At 49.5% G+C, this 12,381-nt stretch overlaps 1 protein-coding gene across 2 annotated transcripts; it reads left to right on the top strand.

Annotated features, from left to right (window-relative positions):
• Window positions 1–1,719: 1,719 nt before the first annotated feature.
• CREG1 (cellular repressor of E1A stimulated genes 1) lies at window positions 1,720–11,880 on the top strand. Of its 2 annotated transcripts, XM_007077045.2 has the most exons (4): window positions 1,720–2,092; window positions 5,409–5,528; window positions 6,735–6,919; window positions 10,558–11,880. In XM_007077045.2, exons 1-4 carry the CDS (start codon window positions 1,739–1,741, stop codon window positions 10,559–10,561), a joined length of 663 nt encoding a protein of 220 aa, XP_007077107.2. In that variant the 5' UTR covers window positions 1,720–1,738; the 3' UTR covers window positions 10,562–11,880. The 2 variants fall into 2 exon arrangements, with proteins under 2 accessions (XP_007077107.2, XP_042832228.1); XM_042976294.1 differs by lacking the exon at window positions 10,558–11,880 and having other exon boundaries at window positions 6,735–6,923.
• The last annotated feature ends 501 nt before the right edge of the window (window positions 11,881–12,381 follow it).

Below are 12,381 nucleotides of genomic sequence, written 5' to 3'. Positions count from 1 at the left end.
GGAGCTATACTAGGGCCTGGTGTTATTCTGAATACTGGCAGTAAGGGGCATAGCAATACGTAAAAAACATTTTTTTCGGTCCTCTTGTGAAAACATCATTGTGAAACTCACCAAAGGCCCATATTTTGCCTGCTAACAGACTATACAGCCAGAACAGCTGTCAGATACCATCTAATCCAACCTCCTTTCAGATGAGAAAACTGAGGTCCAACAAGGTAAAATGGAAATCCCGTGGTCCACGACGTGACTGCGGCAGTGGTGAGATGAGAACTCCAAATGTGCAATTATGTACACTCTTTCCTTAACAGGTTAGGGCAGCTACTCAAATTACTTGTATTTGTTTTGAAAATTATAAACCCGATTTTCCTCCTCTTAAATTTCTCCCTACATAGTTTCCCATCTAGCTTGAAGCTCTTTCCAATTCAGTTGTTAAAAAGGAAACCGACTTTGATGAAGGGTTGTTCACACTCCTCTCACCCCAAGGTGAAAGCAGTGTGTGCAACGGCGTTCTTTGTCTACGAGAGGGAACTGAAAACTCCCGTTCACAGTAAACAGTCTTCTTTCTATACAGAAGTTCTCACTGAGTAGCCTGAGAATCTTCTCGGCTGAATAAGGGGGGAGGGGGGTGAGTTTGAAAGCAGAGGCCGGACTTTGGCTCACATACCTGTTGCCTACACCTGCTCACATGACTGGCCCACAGCGGCCGAATGAAATTACTTCACCTGTGTTGAACAGCTCAGCCTCAGAGGGCCAGGTATCTGCCAGAGCCGGATTTACAAAGCTGACGAACTCTTGCACAAGCATCACCACGCAGCATTTATAACAATTAAGATGGGGATTTAAAGCCAGGCCAGAAAGAGTAGGATTCACTCCAGGAGCTGTGACCAAAGCTTATGGGTACAAAGAAAGTAGGTCAGGTGGTATGAACTTATTTACCGATTCCTAGAATATCATCATGAGAAGGTGTCCGGATGGGACTGAGGTAGCCGTGCCCACCGCTGAGCGAACAGCACACGGGGCACAGCGAACAGGGCTCACAATGCTCTTCCTGGAAGAAGATTCTTAGGAGCATGGCCTGAGAGGGGCAGTAAGGGTGAGAGATTTGTGAAAGCACTGACCCCTCAGATGACTTAACAGGTCCAAAAGTGGTTTCGAGAAGTTCAAATTTGTGCATGAACACCGAGAGTCCACCAACAATCCCTTAGTGTCTCTGAGAGACTCCTGGGCCAGGAGCAGCTTGTAAGGTGCTAAACTCGGGGCCTTCTGTCTTTCCCACTTTGGTACGGATAGTGAAGTAAACAGAAAAGAGGAGCATAGATAGAAAATGCAGCATTTTTTCTCACGTGCCTGTCGGATATCCGTATCCAAAGGTATTCTCAAAAGGCTTGTGTGTGTGTGTGTGTGTGTGTGTGTGTGAAGACGCCCGCCTTCTCCTAGCAGGATGATTTAGGCGACTTCCCTAATTTCTCTAAGCCTCAGCAAACCTCGCACTGGGGACAGTTTCCCCGGCCCTGAAAGAGGCGGCGGGCAGGTGCGGTGGGGAGGTGCTAAACAAGTCCCCGCCCCAGTAGGTAGCCGAGCGCGCAAGGGACCCGCCCCCTGCTCCCCCCCGGCTCCGATTGGCCCCCGCGGAGGGGGCGTGGCCGGCCTGCGCCGCGGTGGGCGGGGCCGGGCGCGCTCGGCTAACCTCGGGCGCCTGTGGGTGGCGGGGCTGCGGCCTCTCGCAGCAGTCACCGCCATGGCCGGCCGAGCCCGCGGATCCGCGCGCGCGCTGCTCGCCGCCCTGCTGGCGCCGGCGCTGGTGGCGCTGCTGGTGGCGCCGGCGCGGGGCCGGGGCGGCCGGGGTCACGGGGACTGGGACGCCGCCGCGGCGCTGCCGCCGCTGCCGCCCCGCGAGGACGCGGCGCGCGTGGCCCGCTTCGTGACGCACGTCTGCGACTGGGGCGCACTGGCCACCCTCTCCACGGACCAGGCGGTGCGCGGCTGGGCCTTCGCCGACGTCCTCTCGCTCAGCGACGGGCCCCCCGGCGCGGGCAGCGGCGTGCCCTACTTCTACCTGAGCCCGCTGCAGCAGTCCGTGGGCAACCTGCAGGTGAGCGGGCGGCGACAGGGCCAGCCTTTCTTTCGGTCGCCGAAATTCTGCTCGGGGACGGAGGGCGGGGCAACCAGAGGGAAGAATTTGCTCGCGGCCCACAGCCCTGCCTCTTCTCTCCGCGCTGGCCGGGCGGGCTTTGCAGCCTTCTGACTGTTGGGCAACTCAGTGCCGGGAATTTCACGCACGCCCCCGCCTCCGGGTTGAATTCTTTGCCAGTGTCTACTTGGAGGGCTTCGCATCCCTGACTCGTCCTGGGGCACGGCTGCGCGTGTTATTAAAAGTCTTACAGGGCTTGCCCTTCCTAGGAATTTTCCTGTCAGCAGCAGGAAGCTAATACACAACATCGTGAGTGATTAATGCAGTCTTTAGGCCCCCGGTGCGCATGACCTTCCCTGGTTAGGAGCAGCACTGAGTTGGGTCTGGGTGCTCATCCCGTGCCCACCTTTTGTGGCAGGGCCAGGTTTACAACTCTGGTGGACCCCTGCTGTCCCGAGAGTGGTGTGACCGCTGTGCAGCGCACTGAGTCCAGCAGTGGGCTTCGGATGAAGAACTAGAGGCATAAGACAGGTTAAATAACCTGCCCAGAGCCAGTAGCCAAACTGGAATCTTATGCCAGGTCTGTCTGCCGTCAAAATACAGGACACGGAATGGTGGCGCACGAGCTGCCCGTGTCCCTCGGGCCAGTTGTCTTTGGTCCACAGAGTTCTGTTTGGTTTTTAACAAATTTGAGTTACAGTAGTTACCCCCCCCCCCCCCCCCCCCCCCCCCCCCCCCCCGCTTATCCCTGGTTCCACTTCAGCGTTTCAGGTACCTGAAGTCAACTGCATTCCAGAAGCAGAAGATCCTTCTGAGGGGTTGTCTTACAGTCTAGTAGCCTAGTGCTAGGTTGCAAAAGCCGCCCCATGTCATCTCGTCATGTGGGCATTTGATCATCTCTCATCATCCTCGGAGGAGGAGTGAGTACAGGACAAGAAGATATTTGGAGAGAGCACATCTACATAACCTTTATTACGGTATAATTGTACCGTCCTATTTGCTATTGTTGCTAATCTCTTACTATGACTAATTTATAAATCGAACTTTGTCACAGGTGTGTGTGTGTGTGTGTGTGTGTGTGTGTGTGTGTGTGTAGAAAAAGACATATGAGGTTCGGTACTATCCAGGGTTTCAGGCAGGCATCCACTGGGGGTCTTGGGTTGTATCCCCCCGTGGGTAACGGGCGGCGGTGGGGGGACTATTGTAGCTACCACCATTCAAAAATTGAGATTTCAATTACAGATCTAAATGTTTAACTTCTTGGAAGATCCGTGGCCCTGGGGGCTTGAATTCTTTGAGCACAACCAGAAACAGCTGCCTCCTTTTAAGGCACAGACACCTCTGTTCACCCTTCCCTTACTCCCAGCCCCCTCCACCCTCTTAGGCATTTGCCCAAAGGAAGCTCATTCTGTTCAATCAGTGACGCTCAACCTTGGCTGCAAACACAGTCACCTGGGAAGACTTTTAAAAATATAGTGCCGAGGTATTTTATTAAAAAAAACAACTCCCCATTCCCTCCCTAATGCTTCTCATGAGGGAGAGGGGATGGAGAACTACTGCCCACGACCCTATTTAAACTCGTGCGGATATGGTCATCTGCGTTGCAGGAAGGAGGAAAAGTAAGACGTACAGGGACAGTACGGATGTCAGACGTCACTGGTGAGTGACCAGCCACTGATGACTTCCAGGTAGAACTCCAGCTCAAGTCTTTGACAGATCTAGGGACACAGTGTGAGGAACCTATCCAGGATTTCAGGTATCCATGATGGCAGTGAAAAGGTGTGGCCACATCAGAATGAGTCTGACTCGTATTCCATCAGTTAACCAGTCAGATTGGTTTATAGTTTCTGCTTTTCCTCCCGCCTCTGCCTCTTATCTTCTCCCTGTCACCCACCCACCCGATTACATGCGCACAATGCCACTCAGCATTTCCCTCTGCCCAGAAGCCTTCAACAACAACCGGCTGCCTAGAGCTGCGTAAGATTCACTTGGGATGTTTGTTAAAAATACGAACACCAGGGCTGGGACTGGAGCCCAGAAGTCAGCATTTTAACAAGCTCTCCAGGCAGGTCATTCTTGGAAAGCACAGACAGACATTGGCCTTACAGAATACAATTCTGACTCTTTAGCTTGGAGTTGAGCCCCCCACCCCACCCCCATCCCACTGAAGCCTCTCTTTCAGGTAGATTGGGTTTCTCATTACAGTCATGTCCCACATTTTCCCAGTTCTGTTTCTGCAATGCTCTTTACCTTTAATATGTCATCCCACTTCTGTCCCGATTTTGAAAATCTTCTGAGGCTCCCTGTACTGTCCATATCATTCCAGGCTATGTTGACATCTCCTTACCCTAAACTGTACTGTTCACTTGGCGATTAGTTATACACTGCCTTCTGATCTCTTCTGTGTCATTTTGCATTATTTAAGTTTTGTTTATGTCTGACTTTACAACCACATTATAAAGTCACAGAGAAAGGACTTTTTTTTTTTTTTCCTCCTATGGCGCCTTGCCTAATAGTGTATAGACAGTGAATGTTTGGCTAAATGATTCCAAGGAGTTCCCTTCATAACCAGTGTTGTGATGGGTCACCATGAGATGGCAGAATTTTCCACACAAGCCGTTTAAAGCGCTAAATGCAACGTGTGAATTTTGCTGTAATCTGTCAGCAGTGTCTTTCACGAAGCTGATTTCTGAATAAGAAAGAATTGAGAATTTTGCCTACTTCACTTTTTGAGTCTAAGTGTTCTTCTTTTACTGCTAAAACAGGAATGAACAACTTCTCCAGTTTTGAAATCACATGACAATTTCTGCTAGCGTAAGATAACCAAAAAACATGATTCAGCTACTTTCTTGCTTAAACTATACAATTAGCTAGTTGAACAACTGTGGTATTTTTACACACTAGTTTCATATTAGAGTCTAAGCCTTTAGATCTTTCAGTGAAAGCTCTAGACCAGCCTTGTATTTGGGTGATCCTGTAATTGTCAGTTCTCTGGTTCATATGAAACAGCTTAAAGGCTTAAGAAAAAAGAGTGTTAAAATAATTCTTACTGAGTTCATTTTAAATCTGAAACCCTACCCCCTGCTTTTTGGGAGGAAAGGTCAAGATCAGTCTCTATCCAACAGGTGATTTTCTCAAGTGGTCAGTGGTGTTTTACAATGCATTGTTTCATGGAAGAATGTCCAGCTCTAGGGACAGTGTGTATATAACTTGTGAAATTTATTCCCTCTCCAGAGACAATATTTTATGTGGGAGTATCTTTATTTTCTCTCTGCAGGAGAATCCACATGCTACCCTGACCATGTCTTTGGCACAGACTAACTTCTGCAGGAAACAGGGATTTGATCCCCAAAGTCCCCTCTGTGCTCACATAATTCTGTCAGGAACTGTTACCAAGGTAAGTGGTTATCCCACCAGAACCCAGACAGGTTTTAGAAGAGTATCATCTGAGGGGCCTGGGGGTGCTCAGTCGGTTAAGCGTCTGATTCTTGATATCGGCTCGGGTCATGATCGCGAGATTGCAGTCATGAGATCGAGCCCCGAGCTCTACGCACAGGGTGGAGTCTGCTTGGGATTCTCTCTCTCCCTGTCTCTCTGCCCCTCCCCTGCTCGTGCTCCCTTTCTCTCTCAAAATAAGTAAATAAATTTAAAAAAAGCATCATCTATTAACAATGAAAGGAGATATTTTAAGAATAAAATGAAAATGATTTGTGGTTGAGATAATATGCAATTTCATGAAAACTAAAGACTTAAATCAGTTCATTTCGTATAGGTGTTCGATTAGGTATTTACGCAGAAAGCGAACTATTGTTTGAAGCTGAATGGATGTAGCTCTGTAAGGTGTGTCTGCTCAACCAGAGGTCTCTGCTCCTGGCCATGCTGCTCACTGCACAGTATTTCCCACGTGTGGGTTCCTTGTCTCCATATTTTCACAGTGGCTTACGGCAGAGAGCCTACCAAGTGAGCGAGGAGAGGGGTGCCCGTTACCGGAGGCCGGACGCGGGTTTAGACAGTGGGGTGATTGCTGCAGGGCAGAGGGCAAGGTGTCCTAGCGCTGATCTGATTGCCGAACCCGCACATTTGCCTTGCGACGCTGTCAGCCACGCTGACCTCAGACAAGTTTGATCTATGGTCTGGACATTCCGTGTGGCCGCATCCCTGTGGCTGCATTTCACCAGAGAAAGGAGGGGCGGCAAATACTCTTGAGTTCCACGGTGCTTCTTTGAAAGACTTTTATCTTTTGTGACCTTGCGTCTCCGTGTTTAAGATGGCTTGTCCTGGGGTACGTGGGCTGACGTTCTACGGGACGGGCACCCTGACATTTTATAACGTGCCCGGTGCCGGGTACTCTGACAGCTCCAAATGACCACTTGACCTCGAAAGCTGGTGCCGGTGATGGGTTCCCACTTCAGTAAATCTCTTACCGCCGACCCCTGGACTCTGTTGTTTTCTGCTTTCCTGCGTGCTTCCTTCGTTTTCTCTTGATTCCTTAAGTCGAAGATCAGGATTTATAACTAAATGAGCGCTTTAGGATCTGTAGAAGAATCACACATCCTTAACGGGGTTGCGGCCATGAGTCGTTTACATCACGTGTGTCCTTTAGGTGAACGAATCAGAAATGGACTTTGCCAAGCAGTCGCTGTTCGTCCGACACCCTGAGATGAAAACGTGGCCCTCCAGCCACAATTGGTTCTTTGCGAAGTTGAATATAACCAACATCTGGGTCCTGGACTACTTCGGTGGACCCAAAATAGTGACACCCGAAGAATATTATAATGTCACATTTCAGTAAGTATTTACACAGCTTTCTTCTTTCTAATATTGCTGCTTTTATTTGCGGTCCTCAATCTTTTAAAGCCAGGGGGCTCTTAACTCTTTCTTCCACCAGGGGACCCTTTGGCAAGCTGGGAAAGCCTCTGATCCCCCCTCAGAATATTTTTTAGGAGTATAATATACATTGGAAATACAATGGAAACCAACTATATTGTATTGAATGTAATGTATTGAATGTATTAAAATACATTTATAAAACATAAGTTAATTCATACATTATATGAATATAATGTAATGTATTGACATGGATTGAAATACTTTTATAAAAATATTTTTTAAACGTGTGGTATAGTAACATGTTGACTTTTATTTAAAGAAAAATTTTTTTTTAACGTTTATTTATTTTTGAGACAGAGAGAGACAGAGCATGAATGGGGGAGGGTCAGAGAGAGGGAGACACAGAATCCGAAACAGGCTCCAGGCTCTGAGCTGTCAGCACAGAGCCCGATGCGGGGCTCAAACTCACGGACCGCGAGATCATGACCTGAGCCGAAGTCGGCCGCCCAACCAACTGAGCCACCCAGGCGCCCCACATGTTGACTTTTAAAAAACATGTTGACTTTTTAGTGAACATATTAAATAAGATTTAGTAGAGAGTCTATAATATTACTGTCCTTTCTGAGTAGTGAGGGCTGAATTAATTTAAGACATCTGCAACAGCTCTAACATGATGTGAAAGTATCTGTGGGTTCTTTATTTCTGTTGATGACAGTCACAGATACGGTGTCACCACTGGGGTTTATTGCCCACATTCATCATTGAAAGAAATGATAAATTTCAGGTAGAGCTTAATGAAAACCTCTTTTTTCCATCCAAGTTCACAGAGCCCTGAACTCTGCCTATAGGCTTGGACACCAGGTTGAGAATTTGTTTGTCTGTTTCGTTGTTGTTTTTTTAATGTTTTTATTTATTTTTGAGAGAGAGAGACAGAGGTCACAAGCGGGGGAGGGGCAGAGAGAGAGGGAGACCCAGAATCTGAAGTAGGCTCCAGGCTCTGAGGTGTCAGTGCAGAGCCTCATGTGGGGCTTGAACCCACAAACTGTGAGATCATGACCTGAGTTGAAGTCGGACGCTCAATCGACTGAGCCACCCAGGCACCCCTGGGACCTTGCTTTAAGGCTATGCTTTGGGGCCCTGGTTGGAGCCCAGTTCTGGCCCCTGATGGCATTTTCCCATGAGAACCAGACTTCGGCACTTCTGGACTACGAATGGCACACATCTGAGTCTGAGCATGCGGTCCTGCGCCCATCGACCTCAGTGCTGTGAATGCTGGGGGGCCGTGTGGGACACCCGCCAGGAAGTGGACACTTGAGGATGAGGAGGTTGCCACCCAAGGGGCCCTGGGAAAGAACAAAGAAGAAAATAGCCTGGAAATGGGAAAAGAACAGGAAAAAGGGGTGTGATCAGATCCTCTGACATTAGGTCAGGGTTCAAATGAAGGAATACAGAGGACTGGGACTTTTCCCGGGTGACACGGGTCACTGGCATAGTTGACATCCTCAAGGCCTAACAGCCAGTGATAGCTGGGACTCGGTGGGCGCTGTTCGGGCTGCCGTGAACCGCCTGCTTTCTCCCCACCAGACGTTCGGTAGTGTTTCTCCTCGTCTGGAAGGTGGAGAGCTGGAGCCCCGAAGAGTAAGTCTGATGGCCAGTATGTGCTGGTGCCTGGACCGAGACCCTGGCATTCTAGCCCCGGGGCCCCCACCTTGCTTCTACCCACGAAGATCGACTGTGCCTCCGGTCACCTCACTGCTGGCTGGCTGGGCTCCTCGCCGGGTGTCAGCCGTGTGACGCACCTCCGCTGTAATGACTGGCTGCTGTTTGCAGAGATTAGGGCGGCGATGCTAAGTTAGACCCGTAGGTCATGGTCATTTGGGGGCTTCCTTCTCAGTGTTTCTTTATTTTGTCTCTTACTCTATTGTAGAACAGTTCCACATTGGAGCGTTGACTTCCCGTCACCCTTGTAAATTTCTTTACGGCAAAGCTCGGGCTTTATTTATTTAGTCAATCAATCCCGGACAGGGCCTAGGACAGCGCATGGCCCAGAACAGGCGTGTAGTAAACACTGGCTCCTTGTCGGGCTGATAATTTGAGACAAAGATCCTCAGCTCCTTTGAGTAAAGAATCCGGCAGTGGTGTTTATGTTGCTTCTGTATATGCAGGAGAAGAGGCACAGGCCAGTGATTCTCTTCTGGACCCACAAAACCACCTGACTTTATAGGAATACAGACACAGCAGTTGCAGCATCATGACCGGGCAGTGAATTCTCCAGTAAGCTGGTTAAAGTTTACTTCTGTAAGACGTGGCCATCTCTCATGTACAGTTATTTTTGCATAAATGACGTGCCCGAGGGCAGTGCTTGCTTTAATAACAAAAATGAGCTTGCCCCTGTTGAATAAGTGAGTAGAAGAGATAAATTTGAGGTTCCCATTTTATTTCACAGACGAGTGAGCCTTGTCTGCAGCTCAAAGACGGAGCATTATCCTGTCCTTTGGAGCGGAGGACCAAAGGCTAGACCAGAGTCTGACCCCTTCTAAGGCAGGACACCCGAAATCCTAGAGATAGACACGTCTGACCACTAGTTGTCCATTTCGGAGTCCGGGAGTGGGCCCCTCATCATCCTACCCACCTCGTTTGCTTGTAGCCCAGGAGAGGGTAATGTCTGTGAGGGCCAAGAGCCTGCACGATCCGAGGGAACCGCTCCCAGGGGCCTCGTGGCTTTCTGGAACTTTACAGAATGGCCGGCTTGCGCAGCTCAGTTTTGGAAGATGTTACTTCTCCAGATGCCATAAAGCCTCCGCATCTGAAGTCCGTTGCATTCTGGTGGAGTCTCGAGAGAGCTTCACTACAAGTGCCACTTAGTAGGGCTCACGTGGGGCCTGACCGGATCTGGTGTGGCTCATTGGACTGTTGGGTCCAGACCACGAACATATTTGCACGTGGACCGGAAGGTTCTGCCGCCACACGGCGCATCTGCGGGCGTCCCTGAGTGGGCGGTTCTCAGGGGTATCAGCAGTCGCCTCCTGTCACCGTTGAGCCTGAGCTGCAGGGTGCTCACCCCAGCCCCCCCCCCCCCCCCGGTGCTCCCGAAGGTTCCCCAGCACAGGCACGGGGAGTAGGAGGCTGTAAGCCACCTTCTGGCCCGGTCTCCCTCACCTGGACGTGGTTTCCTCATAGCTGTGGCCAGACTGCGGCAGGAAAGGGGGTCCAGGTCGCCTCCCCGGCTAAACTCAGTGTCGTGGGAAACTTGGCTGATTCCCTTCTGTCCTCAAACGCTGTTGTCTTTTAAGTGAGCTGTCAGCTGTCCTTGGTGCTCATCTGTGCTTCATCCCGGCGGCGCTTCCTGGAGCGTCCGGCACCGCACTCGGAGGCGAGGGGCGCTGGCCAAAATGAAGATTCCAGGGCCCGACCCTACACGTGCTGATACCAGAACTCCGGAGCAAGCCCAGGCGACTCTTGAGTACCTGAAGTGGCTGAAATTAGCTCCAAATTTTAAGCTTCTGGATCAGGAGTTTCTGTCGTCAGCGATTAACTCGTAGGATTTGTCAGCTCGGTTTAATGAAATCATTCTTCCCCTCTCTTGCCTTCTCTAGGTGAAGCAGAATACAGCGAGTTAACAGCACCCGGCGGGTTGCTTGGGATGCTCCCACAGACTGGAAGGGCTTAACGCGTCTCTGTGGAATGTTTCCCAGATGCACGTGCTGATTTGCTTGCTTGCTCGTTCGCTCGCTCGCTTACAAGATAGCGCCGGACCGATCCTGGATTTCTCGGAAGACGTGGTTGCTGGATCTTTTTTTTTTTTTTTTCAAATTTTGAAGCCATTTTCATAGAGTTATGCCTTCATTATGACCCAAGAAGCTTTGGTCTGTCAATTCCAAATGGTTTTCTAACGGGGCTCCTGGAAGAGGGGTGGGTGCCAGATTTAGATTGCCCATTGGCGTTTGAAGGTACTTGAAGATGTGTGGGTGCTTTCCGGAAGCCCCCTGGGCTGGGGAGGGGGCCTCGCTCACCCACGGCTGCACCAGCACTGCCCAAGCCTGCTCGGCAGGGCTGGCCTGTGTCACCGCGCGCCCGCAGGTATGTGGCCGAGCCAGACTGTGGCGGGCCACTGCTGGACCTTCCTCCCCGTGGTCCATTTGTGTCTGACGGTCCTGGGTGGTGTTGATCCAACGTAGGGCGATACTTCTTATAAAAGAACTTCTTTTTCCACTTTTCAAATCCGAAGTGATAATTACCTAGAACGAGAGAAGTCCATAAAAGCTTCTGAATGTCATTTGCCCCCCTGTGTGGACACCGTGTAATCCTCGTCCTCCACTCAAGACACACCTACGCACGTGTACACGCTGTCTTATTTTACTTTTTGCCCCCACATGGCTTGCAAAAGGAAAAAGAGGGGTGAAGGGGATTTTGTGGAAATCATTTCCCTGTTTTGTAAGTTAAGTTTCCTGGACATAGACCAGCTTGAGCCAGGTCCAAAGCCCGCGGCTGCCCAGTGCACTCTGTAGCTTGTCAAATAACGGCGCTGTCAACAGTGGCCTAAGGCTTCGTCAGCTCTTCTGAACCTTCAAATGGCTCCCATGTTGTTACCACCTAACGGGTCGTCGGGGAGAAGATAACACGACTTTAAAAACCAACCACATTTCTCCAGAAAAGAAGAAACTGTTTGCTTTTGCGGCCTATATACGTGATTTCCGAAGATGAGGGAAAGTGCCTCGTAAAGAAGTGTGTCAGGAATCAAGCCACTGAATCGCTAGCTAAGAGGAAGGAAGTTGAATGGGAGTCATCGTGTTTGAAAACTACAGAACGAACCTACCTAAAATTCAGCAAACGGCTTCTGATTAAGAAAAATGACTTATCTTAAACTTGGTAAAATAGGTTTATTCCTCAACATAATTAAAAGCGTTATTTTCCTGAAATGTGTTGGATTTATTTTCTTAACCGTAGATGTTAATATTTGTGACGCTTTGTTTCATTGCTGGTGAAACCCTTTTGCGTTTTTATTTTAGCATGCTGTTGAATCAGCCCTTGGCTGTTTCAGAGCTTACGGTGAATAATCTGACTTTTTCCTGTTGGTAAACAGCTCATCGTGTCCTAACACTTGGGGGGGTGGCCAGAATGCAACCTTTGTCAGGGGGCTTTCCTTGTGATAGAATTAAGTTGATGATGGGTATCTGCTTTTCTACCCTTACCACTGTTGTGAGTTTTGTCTCCATCATATTATATAAAAACATACCTGTATTCAGGTAAGATCCAGTTATCACATAGGAAAGTCAACCGCTTTTTCATAGCAGGTGCCGGAGATCCCTTTACAATTCGATGTGAAGACGAAGTCTCTGTTATGTTCTGACTGACCACCAGAGGGTGCTGTAGACCACTTTTCTGGAGACGCTGGTTTCTTGTTTCTGGTTTCTTGGAGA

The sequence above is a fragment of the Panthera tigris genome, chromosome F3, assembly GCF_018350195.1.
Source record: "Panthera tigris isolate Pti1 chromosome F3, P.tigris_Pti1_mat1.1, whole genome shotgun sequence".
Taxonomy (NCBI): Eukaryota; Metazoa; Chordata; class Mammalia; order Carnivora; family Felidae; genus Panthera; species Panthera tigris.
The sequence above is the reverse complement of the archived record's forward strand: the minus strand, read 5'-3'. Positions and strand labels throughout refer to the sequence as shown.

Coding starts and splice junctions, on each gene's coding strand:
- CREG1 (XM_007077045.2), top strand. CDS start 1,739: ATGGCCGGCCGAGCCCGCGGATCCGCGCGCGCGCTGCTCGCCGCCCTG. Junction 2,093..5,408: donor AGTCCGTGGGCAACCTGCAG/GTGAGCGGGCGG, acceptor TTCTCTCTGCAG/GAGAATCCACATGCTACCCT. Junction 5,529..6,734: donor TGTCAGGAACTGTTACCAAG/GTAAGTGGTTAT, acceptor TGTGTCCTTTAG/GTGAACGAATCAGAAATGGA.